Here is a 12,540-nt window from a genome sequence, read left to right on the forward strand (position 1 = left end):
ACAGCTGTGAGAGCGGTGACGTGACTTAACCTGATGTCACAGCTGGCAGTTCCCACAGTACTCCAGCTGTGACCTCAGGTGAACTCACCTGAGCTAAACTCACCTCAGGTGAACTCATTGAACTCAATACCAGATTACCAGATTAGGTTATGTGTGCAAGTTAAGTATTTGGGTGCAGACATTTCTGCACCAAATCTGCATCTCATGTCAGAAAATCATGTCAAAACCGCATCAAAAACACATTGCATTTTGTGATGCGTTTTTCTGCCAGCAGATGCAGATTTGATACAGAAATGTCTGCAACCAAATACTCAAGGTACAATTACCATGGGCCTCCCCAGTATGAGAATACCAGCCTCCAGATGTCTGCATTATATGCGCTGGGTATAAAAATTGTGGGGCACCCCATTACATTTTTTCAAATTACTTATTCAAAAAAATAAAAAAAAAACCCACACATGGGATATCTCATATTTTGATACACTGATACACTGCAACCTCAGGCTGCCTGCTTTATCTACGCTGGCTATCAAAATACGGCAAACCCTACACCTTTTTGTCCAATTATTTATTTATTTTTACACTCTACTTCGTGGACCCAGTCAGCTAGTGTAATGGCAACTGATTACAGACATCAGTACAGAGGGTGTGGGCGCAGTCTGACTGCAACCAATCACAGACACTGTCACGGAGGGTGGGAAGTAGGAAATATTCATAAGCTTTAATGAGTGGACCCGGAAGCAGTTTGATAGCTGAGCAGAAATTCTGTAAGTATAATTGTCCTGCTTTAATAGACATTTTGCTTCCTTTTGCAGGCCCATAGCCCTTTATCTGTGCTGCAGAACTCGACCAGTAACATACCCTTCCTTGAGAAGTCTTTTCAGTTTGGTTTCATCCATCACTATTTGCCACTGCTATATAGCGGCATAATGGAAATGAATGGGTATAGATAGGAACCCACAAGGTAACACAACAAGGTCTGTTCAATAAGTTAATAAAATAAATAAACAATTTATCCAGCATAATGTGAATGTGGGACATTTATTATATATCGTTAAAGGGGTTTATTGAGCTTCAGATAAATTTCTAGTCATTCAGTGATTGCAAATTGGTGAATCATGACAGTGTGCACTGTACACACTGTCAAGATTTCCTTCAATTGCCAGTTTGAGCATAAGATTCTGTACTGTTTAAATTCTCATTCACACTTCTCAGTTTTCTCCCCATCAGTATAGATTAGACTAACAAAGCTGATTAAATAGAAATTACAATTTATCCTACAACAAACCTGATTTCGTAGCCGATCTCCAGATAATCCCCGATGACCCTCACCACATCCATATGCACACCCTAATGACTTCACCAGTTTGATGAGCATGGTCAGCGCCAATTTGTGGGTGGTGACTGGGACATTTTCATCCTTAAGAGATAAAACATTAGGTATGATTTTAGTGTCGAACAGTATTGACAGCATAATATGATAGTAGTTGTGATAAATAAAATTATTACTTAATTTCCAGTTTTTATTATGTTTGTGCTATACAAATTTTGAAAATTCTACAATTGATGGAAATACTACTAATATGATTAAAATGTTTTAAACTATGAAAATCCTACTACTAATTATGTTTAATAATATTACAGTGTGTTTTAGGTTTAATATTCAGCTTTTGATAATATCAGTTAGATATTTACCTTTTCAGCATTTTTTCCATTCTTGAACTGATCGTCCCCACTCCCATCATCTCCTCCTCCACCACCTCCTGTTCCACCACTCGAGGCACCTCCAAACCCACAACTTGACCCTCGGGAAGCTCCTTTCATTTGGAAGTTCCCTTCACTTTGTCTCTTTTCCCCACAAACTGAAGCTGGTCCTGATATAATAATTGGTTCGTTTTCTTTATTCTCACTCTTTTTTCTCTTTTTCTCAACACATGGAACAACTCCCAGTTGCAGCAGACAGTCTACAATATTTAGGGCCACATCACAGATCCGGGAACTAATATCATGATTCAGAACAAGGTATACTGCTTTAAGAACAACCTAAGAAGACAGTAAAAGATTGCATCAGCTATTATATCACAACACTTCTGCATTATTATAATGATTAAAGTTACAGATACATCACATAACACCCTATGATTCCACATCTATCTATCTATCTATGTATCTATCTATCTATCTAATCTATCGGTCTGTATGACTGTTTGTCTACCGTGTTTCCCCGAAAATAAGACCTACACCGAAAATAAGCCCTAGCATGATTTTACAGGATTTTTGGAGTATACCTGAAATATAAGTCCTACTCCAAAAGTAAACCCTAGTTACAGTCAGGGCCGGGTTTAAGGAGAGTCAAACTGAGCAATTTCTTAGGTCCCACAGCTTTTGTATTATGAGTTTAAATTTGTTTAACCCCTTCAGCCCCCGGTCACTTTCCGTTTTTGTTTTTTGCTCGCCTTCTTCCGAGAGGCGTAACTTTTTTATTTTTCCATCAATCTTGCCATATGAGGGCTTGTTTTTTGCGGGACGAGTTGTACTTTTAAATGAAACCATAAGTTCTACCATATAGTGTACTGGAAAACGGCAAAAAAATTCTAAGTGCGGAAAAATTGCATAAAAAGTGTGATCGTACAATAGTTTTTGGGATATTTTATTCACTGTGTTCACTATATGGTAAAACTGAGGTATCTATGTGATGCCTCAGGTCGGTGCGAGTTTGTAGACACCAAACATGTATAGGTTTACTTGTATCTAAGGGGTTAAAAAAATTCACAAGCTTTTCCAAAATACATGGCGCACGTTTTGCACCATTTTCCAAAACCCGTAGCGTTCTCATTTTTCAGGATCTGAGGCTCAGTGATGGCTTATTTTTTGCGTCTCGACCTGATGTTTTTAACGGTACCATTTTTGCGCAGATGCTACATTTTGATCGCCTGTTATTGCATTTTGCGCAAAATTTGCGGTGACCAAAAAACGTAATTTTGGCGTTTGGAATTTTTTTGCCGCTACGCTGTTTACTGATCAGATTAATTGATTTTATATTTTGATAGATCGGGCATTTCTGAACGTGGTGATACCAAATATGTGTGTATTTTTTATTTTTTTAACCCTTTAATTTTCAATGGGGTGAAAGGGGGGTGATTTGAACTTTTAGGTTTTTTTATTTTTTTTTAATTTTTTAAAACTTTTTTTTTAACTTTTTTTTTATTTTACTAGTCCCCCTAGGGGGCTATAGCGATCAGCAATCCGATCGCTTTGCACTATCTGCAGATCTCAGCTACAGAGCTGAGAACTGCAGATTTGCTGCTTCACTTTCAATGCCGGCTGTATTCCGGCATTGAGAGGAAGTGAGTCATGTTAGCTACAGGCGTCATCACATGACCCTGTGCTACCATGGCAACCGCCGAAAGTCACGTGATCATGTCACGTGACTTCCGGTGGGGGCGGGGTAAGTGACTGTCATGGCGGCGCCCATATACATATCGCTGGCAAGATTTTGGCAGCGAAATGAAAGGGGTTAATGGCCGCGGGTGGAAGCGATTCCACCCGCGGCTAGCAGGCACACATGTCAGCTGTTGATAACAGCTGATATGTGCGCGGATAGCCGCCGCCTGCCGGCGGCAGGGGGCGGGGCTTACCGGCACACGATCCATGACGTACCCAGTACGTCATGGGTCGTTAAGGGGACCTTTGGTGACTTCACAATCATGTGACCATGATGTAACCAAAGGTATCTAAAATGCTGGAGTCTAAAAAAACTGAACAAGAGACTGGCATTAGGGGAAGGGAGAGCAAACTGAGCAATTACAGAGGAACTCCATCCTCCTAAGGCCACCAGTGTTACTTCACTTATATGGTAAGACTGCTTGAGGGCCTTTCTGACATCACGTTTGTGTGACCATCTTGTTACCAAAGGTCTCTTAATCGCAGGGGTCTAGAGACAGGCTTGTGTGTATGGCATGTATGTGCAGTGTGTGGGTATATAATATATACATATGTGGCGCCCTGGCCTAGCCAGGTCGTCACAGATAACATATAAACACCCCCACCCCCATTGGACAGGGACACCAGCCAAACAAAAACCTTTGTTGCCTCCCTCCAGTGTCTGATGTCCACACCAGGTGGGGCGGAGCCAAGCGGTTGGCCCCACCCACCGAGGAGTTCACAGGCCTGGAGGCGGGAAAAGTGAGAGTTGAGTGTTGGAGTTTGATTTGAGAGGAGCAAGCACTTGGGTGTCTGGGTTTGTGGCCCAGGCACTGACAGCAAGGTTGGCAGACAGTGGTGGCCATCTGCAGGAGTGGTGGAGCAACGCGGAACCGTAGGACCGGGGAGCGAAGTGAAGCCAGCACACACAGGCAGGGTCATCAGACCCCGACCAGGCTTGGAGCTGCCGACAATAGTCAGATCCAAATGTGACTGGAACCCCAGGGGTTTCACAACAGCAGTCCCGATTGAAGGCAACAGCCCACACCGTGAGGGTATACAGCTACCGCCTAAGGCTAGAGACCCAAGGGCCAACGCCTGCGGGCAAACGGGCTCCTCCAATACCCATATACCGGGGAGCGGACTACCGTTGGGAATCCATAGTAGTCAGAAGGAGAACATCAAGGTGCAGGGAAAGACAGCCGCCATCACCTGTCCGGGGGGAAACACTGCAGCCGGCTGCGGGACCCGTCCATCCAGCCGTTTGGTTTACCAAGGACTTTGTACCTTTCTTGCTGAATGAGTTCATCCGTGCCATCCGGCACCGCGCCGCGCTGTCCCTGCAACCCTGCACCTCACCAACCCTGCCTCCCTGTTACATCATCGGGCCCCAGGACCACCGACCCCTACCCACGGAGGGGGAAAACAACATCCCAGCTGCTCCCTACCATTGCTCTCGGGATCCCTGTCACCAGCAGCGGTGGTGCCCATCTTCACCACAACCCGTGGGTGGGTCACGGACTAAATTCCCCAAACCAACCACCCCTTTCACTCACAGGCGAGGAGCGCCGCTCGAGTCTCCGGATCCGGCCCACCGCTCGAGCCACCGAGCAGCCATCGCAGCAGCGCCGGACCCGAGCGTTAGCGAGCGCAGCACAGCGGCGCCTTCCCTGCCCGCGACAACTTGGCGTCATGAACAGGATTGAACCCATCTACTTACCAGTAGAAGTGCGCCTTGTGATCTCCGCCGGCGGCGTCCGGCCGAAAATTTTGAAGCGCCGCCATCTTGGCGCGAAAATCTCTCGCTCGAGCGTCTTCTCCGAGCAGTGAAGGTGCGAAAGCGAAGCCCCGCCCCCAACAAACGGAAGTGCTGAAGAGTACCAAGGGGGCGCGAGAGTGTGTCTGCCTAATGTAGCCGAGGCTATAAAAGCGGGGACGCCAGGACTCTGCAAACAATTGGTTCCTGGAAGACGGCAACGCATGATGTCCCGTCCGTCCGGGACCACGGAAACCCCCGAGCCCACGCCAGGAACAGCGGCATGGGTGGAAGCCCGGACCCCGCAGATGTTCTGCCGCCTTCAAGCCCAGGTCCGGTTCCTGATGGAGCGTTGGGTGGCCGAGATGGAGGAGGTGGCGGTGGCCGTGCGGAGACGCGAGGTGGAGACAGAGTTGGAGGAGCGGGTAAGCGACCCACGCCCCTATGTTATGTCCGAGAAGGACCGGCCGCTGCGGCTGAGGGGCCCGGCCTGCGCCCGCTCACCCTCCTGCTTCCCCCGCCATCCGTACCGGCTGCTGTCACCCCTCCGCTCGGTCCGCTACCCCCAACACCGTTAGCGGAATCCAACCCGTCCGCCCTAGAGGACCGGCCTGGGGGCGTTGTTCGGGAACGGCCTGTGTCCCTCTCGCTACCTTGGAAGGCCCCGCGGGAAGTAGCCGTCCGCGACAAGGAGCCATCGGCCCCGGAAGTGGCCGCACCTGAAGCCGTCCCGGCTCTGGCAGTCCAGACTGGGACAGGGAACCAAACCCGTTGGGCCGGGAGATTGCCGCCAGAGAGCAGCAGAGGACCGAAGTGATGGCGAGGGTGATCAGGGAGAAAGATGCACTCCGTCATGCCACCTTTCGGGTGCGGGGCCTGGTGTACGATGGTCAAGTCCGGCAGTTCGACCAACGGAGGGGGTTTGGCTTCATCTATGAGCTGGGCCTGGAGGCCGAAGTATTCGTGGCCCGCCGTGATGTCAATTCACACCTCCCCACGGGCCATCCAGGTCGTGATCTATTGCCAGGCGACCTAGTGACTTATACCCGCCACTGTGGAGAGAGGGGCTGGTTCGCCCTGGATGTAAAGCAGAGGAAGAGCCGCAGTGAGCAGATGCGGCCCCAGCCCCCTCCTCCACCAAGCCATCCAGATGTGGAGCAGGAAGAGGTCCTGGAGTAGTATGACCTTAAGTAGTGGCAGCGGTCCGCCGTTGCAAGTAGTTGTCCCCCGTTGGGACCCTCAGCAGTTTGATTGAATGACTTTAATGAACCATGAACCTTCATCTGATTGTCCATGTGATTATTCCGGCCGTTGCCGGCAAGTTGTCCCCGGAGGGACCCTGTGTGCTTTTACCCCCCCTGCATGAGAGACTACTCATGGACATGGCCGAGAACTGGCAGGCCACCAACGAACTTGTGGGCTTGTAAATAAGTTGAGGGATGATTTTCCGTCGGAGCCGCCTCCGGAGAGGCAGATTGGAAGAAGGACCCGCAGCAGAGCAGGCTGGGGCCCGGCCACTACCAGGACCGGTGGCCATCCTCCGGGGGTCAGGGGTCCCCCAAGGACGTGGGGTCCCCTGAAGTGACAGCCGGGTGCGAGTAACCGTACCCGTTCCCGCTCGGGCAGCCTGAACCTGGACTGGGGTCAAGGGGTGCTGCCCACTTCTTAGGGGCAGCATCAGGGCTAGGTTGCTTGGGTGGGAGAGCGGAAGACATCCGTCCGTCCATCTGTTATTATTAAAAATGTTTTTTTTACATGTGCAACGTTCAAGTGTCCTAACAAAAATACTTATGTTTGAAAATGTTTACCTGTTATTTATATTTTTTACAGTTTTTGAAAAGAAAAATAAAACCGGTGATGGACGGGCAGCCCGCGGACGGCCTGCATTTCACCAAGGGGGAATGTGGCACCCTGGCCTAGCCAGGTCGTCACAGATAACATACAAACACCCCCACCCCCATTAGACAGGGACACCAGTCAAACAAAAACTCTTGTTGCCTCCCTCCAGTGTCTGATGTCGACACCAGGTGGGGCGGAGCCAAGTGGTTGGCCCCACCCACCGAGGAGTTCACAGGCCTGGAGGCGGGAAAAGTGAGAGTTGAGTGTTGGAGTTTGAAGTGAGAGGAGCAAGCACTTGGGTGTCTGGGTTTGTGGCCCAGGCACTGACAGCAAGGTTGGCAGACGGTGGTGGCCGTCTGCAGGAGTGGTGGAGCAACGCAGAACCGTAGGACCGGGGTCGGGCGACGGCCCGCCGGTACCGACCGGGGAGCGAAGTGAAGCCAGCACACACAGGCAGGGCCATCGGACCCCGACCAGGCTTGGAGCCGCCGACAATAGTCAGATCCGAATGTGACTGGAACCCCAGGGGTTTCACAACAGCAAAAGTCCCGATTGAAGGCAACAGCCCACACCGTGAAGGTATACAGCTACCGCCTAAGGCTAGAGACCCAAGGGCCAGCGCCTGCGGGCAAATGGGCTCCTCCGGTACCCATTCACCGGGGAGCGGACTACCGTTGGGAATCCATAGTAGTCAGAAGGAGAACATCAAGGTGCAGGGAAAGACAGCCGCCATCACCTGTCCGGGGAGAGACACTGCAGCCGGCTGCGGGACCCATCCATCCAGCCGTGTGGTTTACCGAGGACTTTGTACCTTTCTTGCTGAGTGAGTACACCCGTGCCATCCGGCACCGCGCCGCGCTGTCCCTGCAACCCTGCACCTCACCAACCCTGCCTCCCCGTCACATCATCGGGCCCCAGGACCACCGACCCCTACCCACGGAGGGGGAAAACAACATCCCAGCTGCTCCCTACCATCGCTCCCGGGATCCCCGTCACCAGCAGCGGTGGTGCCCATCTTCACCACGACCCGTGGGTGGCGTCACGGACTAAATTCCCCAAACCAACCACCCCTTTCACTCACGGGCGAGGAGCGCCGCTCGAGTCCCCGGATCCGGCCCACCACTCGAGCCACCGAGCAGCCATCGCAGTAGCGCCGGACCCGAGCATTAGCGAGCGTAGCGCAGCGGCGTCCTCCCCATCCGCGACACATATATATCTATCTATATATATATATATACAGTACAGACCAAAAGTTTGGACACACCTTCTCATCTCTACAACAACTGTTAAGAGGAGACTTTGTTCAGCAGGCCTTCATGGTAAAATAGCTGCTAGGAAACCACTGCCAAGGATAGGCAACAAGCAGAAGAGACTTGTTTGGGCTAAAGAACACAAGGAATGGACATTAGACCAGTGGAAATCTGTGCTTTGGTCTGATGAGTCCAAATTTGAGATCTTTGGATCCAACCACCGTGTCTTTGTTGAAAAGGTGAATGGATGGACTCTACATGGCTGGTTCCCACCATGAAGCAAGGAGGAGGAGGTGTGATGGTGTGGGGGTGCTTTGCTGGTGACACTGTGGGGGATTTATTCAAAATTGAAGGCATACAGAACCAGCATGCCTACCACAGCATCTTGCAGCGGCGTGCTATTCCATCCGGTTTGCGTTTAGTTGGACCATCATTTACTTTTCAACAGGACAATGACCCCAAACACACCTCCAGGCTGTATAAGGGCTATTTGACTAAGAAGGAGAGTGATGGGGTGCTACGCCAGATGACCTGGTCTCCACAGTCACCAGACCTGAACCCAATCGAGATGGTTTGGGGTGATCTGGACCGCAGAGTGAAGGCAAAAGGGCCAACAAGTGTTAAGCATCTCTGGGAACTCCTTCAAGACTGTTGGAAAACCATTTCCAGTGACTACCTCTTGAAGCTCATCAAGAGAATGCCAAGAGTGTACAAAGTAGTCCTGCAAATAAAGAAAACTCTTTGAATGAGAAGGTGTGTCTAAACTTTTGGTCTGTACTGTATATATATATATATATATATATATATATATATATATATATATATATATATATATATATAGTATATATATATATATATATATATATATATATATATAAATATAGTGTGTATATCTATATATATAATTGCCTTATTCTGTCTGTCTGTCTGTCTATCTGTCTATCTGTCTGTCTGTCTGTCATGCTCCGAAATTGTGTCCTTACGGTGACACAAAGCTGATTGGCCGCTGGGCTCGCCATGGCCCCGCCCCCCCACACGGATTGGCCTCTCGCCCCGGCTCTCTGCAGGCCCCGCCCCCCTCACGCAATGCACGCTCGCTGTGGCCCAACTGACACGGGGCTCCGATTCCCAGGTGAGTACACACACACACATCAGATCACACTCACTCTCACACACACCTCACACATCACATCCACACATCACAACATGCTGGGATATCGCTTGCTTCTACACCGGCTCCGTCAGGATCCCGGCAGCGCCAGACATAACCTTGCGATGCTAGGATCTTAACGGAGGCCGTGAAAGCTGGTAACCATTATACACATCGGGTAACTAAGGTCCCTTAGTTACCCGATGTGTATCATAGTTACCAGTGTACACCGGCTCACACTCACTCTCACACACACCTCACACACACATCACATCGCATCCACACATCAAGGTCCTGCAGCTGCGGAACATACACACACATAACAGCACACACATAACAGCACACACACACACAAATCAGATCACACTCACACATACCTCACACATCACATCGCATCCACATACTCACAACATCCTGGGATATCGCTTGCTTCTCGGCGGCGATATTGTGCTGTGAGCTTCCAGGACCTGACGGAGGATCACATGGCCAGAAGCATGTGATATCCCCGGATGTTGTGAGTATCAGCGCGTATGTGCAATATCGTCAGTGTCTGTGTGTGTGAGTGTATGCGATCGGGTGTGTGTGAGTGGATGCGATCGGGTGTCTGTGAGTGGATGCGATCGGGTGTGTGTGAGTGGATGCGATCGGGTGTGTGTGAGTGGATGCGATCGGGTGTGTGGGTGAGTGGATGCGATCGGTTGTGTGGGTGAGTGGATGCGATCGGTTGTGTGGGTGAGTGGATGCGATCGGGTGTGGGTGAGTGTCGGCAGAGGAGCACGGCGTGCTGGAGGAGGCTGGGAGCAGAGAGGCTGATCTTGGGGAAGGCTGGGAGGGGGAGGCTGATGCTGAGGGAGGCTGGAAGGAGAGAGGCTGAGCAAACGTGCTCCATCCGCCATACTGCGCACTCCCCATCGTGCTGCATCCCCCATGCTGCGCACTCCCAAACGTGGTCCATCCGCCATGCTGCGCACTCCCAAACGTGGTCCATCCGCCATGCTGCGCACTCCCAAACGTGGTCCATCCGCCATGCTGCGCACTCCCAAACGTGCTCCATCCGCCATACTGCGCACTCCCAAACGTGCTCCATCCGCCATACTGCGCACTCCCCATCGTGCACCATCCGGCATGCTGCGCACTCCCAAGCGGATGGAGCATGATGGGGAGTGCGCAGCATGGCGGATGGAGCACGTTTGGGAGTGCGCAGCATGGCGGATGGAGCACGTTTGGGAGTGCGCAGCATGACGGATGGAGCACGTTTGGGAGTGCGCAGCATGACGGATGGAGCACGTTTGGGAGTGCGCAGTATGGCAGATGGAGCACGTTTGGGAGTGCGCAGTATGGCGGATGGAGCACGTTTCGGAGTGCGCAGCATGGCGGATGGAGCACGTTTGGGAGTGCGCAGCATGGCGGATGGACCATGTTTGGGAGCGCGCAGCATGGCGGATGGAGCATGTTTGGGAGTGCGCAGCATGGCGGATGGAGCACGTTTGGGAGTGCGCAGCATGGCGGATGGAGCACGATTGGGAGTGCGCAGCATGCCGGATGGAGCACGTTTGGGAGTGCGCAGCATGCCGGATGGTGCACGATGGGGAGTGCGCAGTATGGCGGATGGAGCACGTTTGGGAGTGCGCAGCATGGCGGATGGAGCACGTTTGGGAGTGCGCAGCATGGCGGATGGACCACGTTTGGGAGTGCGCAGCATGGCGGATGGAGCACGTTTGGGAGTGCGCAGCATGGCGGATGGAGCACGTTTGGGAGTGCGCAGCATGGCGGGTGGAGCACGTTTGGGAGTGCGGAGCATGGCGGATGGAGCATGATAGGGGGTGCGCAGCATGGCGGATGGAGCACGTTTGGGAGTGCGCAGCATGGCGGATGGAGCACGTTTGGGAGTGTGCAGCATGGCGGATAGAGCACGATGGGGAGTGCGCAGCATGGCGGATGGAGCACGTTTGGGAGTGCGCAGCATGGGGGATGCAGCACGATGGGGAGTGCGCAGTATGGCGGATGGACCACGTTTGGGAGTGCGCAGCATGGCGGATGGAGCACGTTTGGGAGTGCGCAGCATGGCGGATGGAGCACGTTTGGGAGTGCGCAGCATGAGGGATGCAGCGCGATGGGGGGTGCGCAGCATGGGGGATGGAGCACGATGGGAGGTGCACACCTCCCCCCAACACACACACACACGCGCACTGCACAACACACACACACTAGGAATCACAAACAACGCCCTACACAGACACCCACACACACAGACAACGCTGCACACACAAATATACGCACATACTGCACAACACACACATTGCTCAAAACATACCTCCCCCCAAAACACACCACACACACACAAACCGCACAACACACACACACACACACAACGCTACAGACACACAGCGCTCCACAAACAACGCAACACACACAACACACATACAACACCGCTCTCACCCCCCGCGACACTCAGAACATGTACAGCGCCCTACACAAACACTTGGTAACTACACACAACAACATCTATATATATATATATATTACAAAAATCATACATGAACTACACAATACGTAAATTCTAGAATACCCGATGCGTAGAATCGGGCCACCTTCTAGTATATATATATATATATATATATATATATAGATACATAGATACATGTGTTACACACAGGCTTTGGAGAGTTATGTTGATGTTCCAGGATGTGATGTGATCATATTTGAATAAATATTAATTTTTCTTTTGATCAAGAATACATTTAGATTGTCACTCATAGTAAACAATAAGACATCCCCTGAAAATAAGCCTATGTCTTGGTCTTTATACAGATCTGTCAATCTGATCTGTCAATATGTCATTTTAACCGCCTGTATTTTGATAGATAGGTAACTAGATTTATCTATCCATCTATCTATCTATCCATCTATCCATCTATCCATCTATCCATCTATCTATCTATCTATCTATCTATCTATCTATCTGTGTGTAGATATACAGTATCTCCACATATATCTACATGCATACAGTGGGGAAAATAAGTATTTGATACACTGCTGATTTTGTAAGTTTTCCCACCTATTTAGAATGTAGAGGGCTGTAATTTTTATTGTAGGTAACTTCAACTGTGACAGAATAAACA

General features: G+C 50.6%; 1 protein-coding gene across 10 annotated transcripts in view; it reads right to left on the minus strand.

Annotated features, from left to right (window-relative positions):
• The window catches only part of UNC80 (unc-80 subunit of NALCN channel complex), a 288,351-nt gene that overhangs the window by 239,405 nt on the left and 36,406 nt on the right, over positions 1-12,540 (minus strand). For all 10 annotated transcript variants that reach the window (XM_075317556.1, XM_075317555.1, XM_075317548.1 and 7 more), the window contains exons 13-14: positions 1,696-2,043; positions 1,289-1,420 (exon numbers count right to left, since the gene is read on the minus strand). In XM_075317556.1, coding sequence (XP_075173671.1) covers positions 1,289-1,420; positions 1,696-2,043 — 480 coding nt within the window. The remainder of the gene's footprint in view (positions 1-1,288; positions 1,421-1,695; positions 2,044-12,540) is intronic.

This window comes from Anomaloglossus baeobatrachus, chromosome 7, assembly GCF_048569485.1.
Source record: "Anomaloglossus baeobatrachus isolate aAnoBae1 chromosome 7, aAnoBae1.hap1, whole genome shotgun sequence".
NCBI lineage: Eukaryota > Metazoa > Chordata > Amphibia > Anura > Aromobatidae > Anomaloglossus > Anomaloglossus baeobatrachus.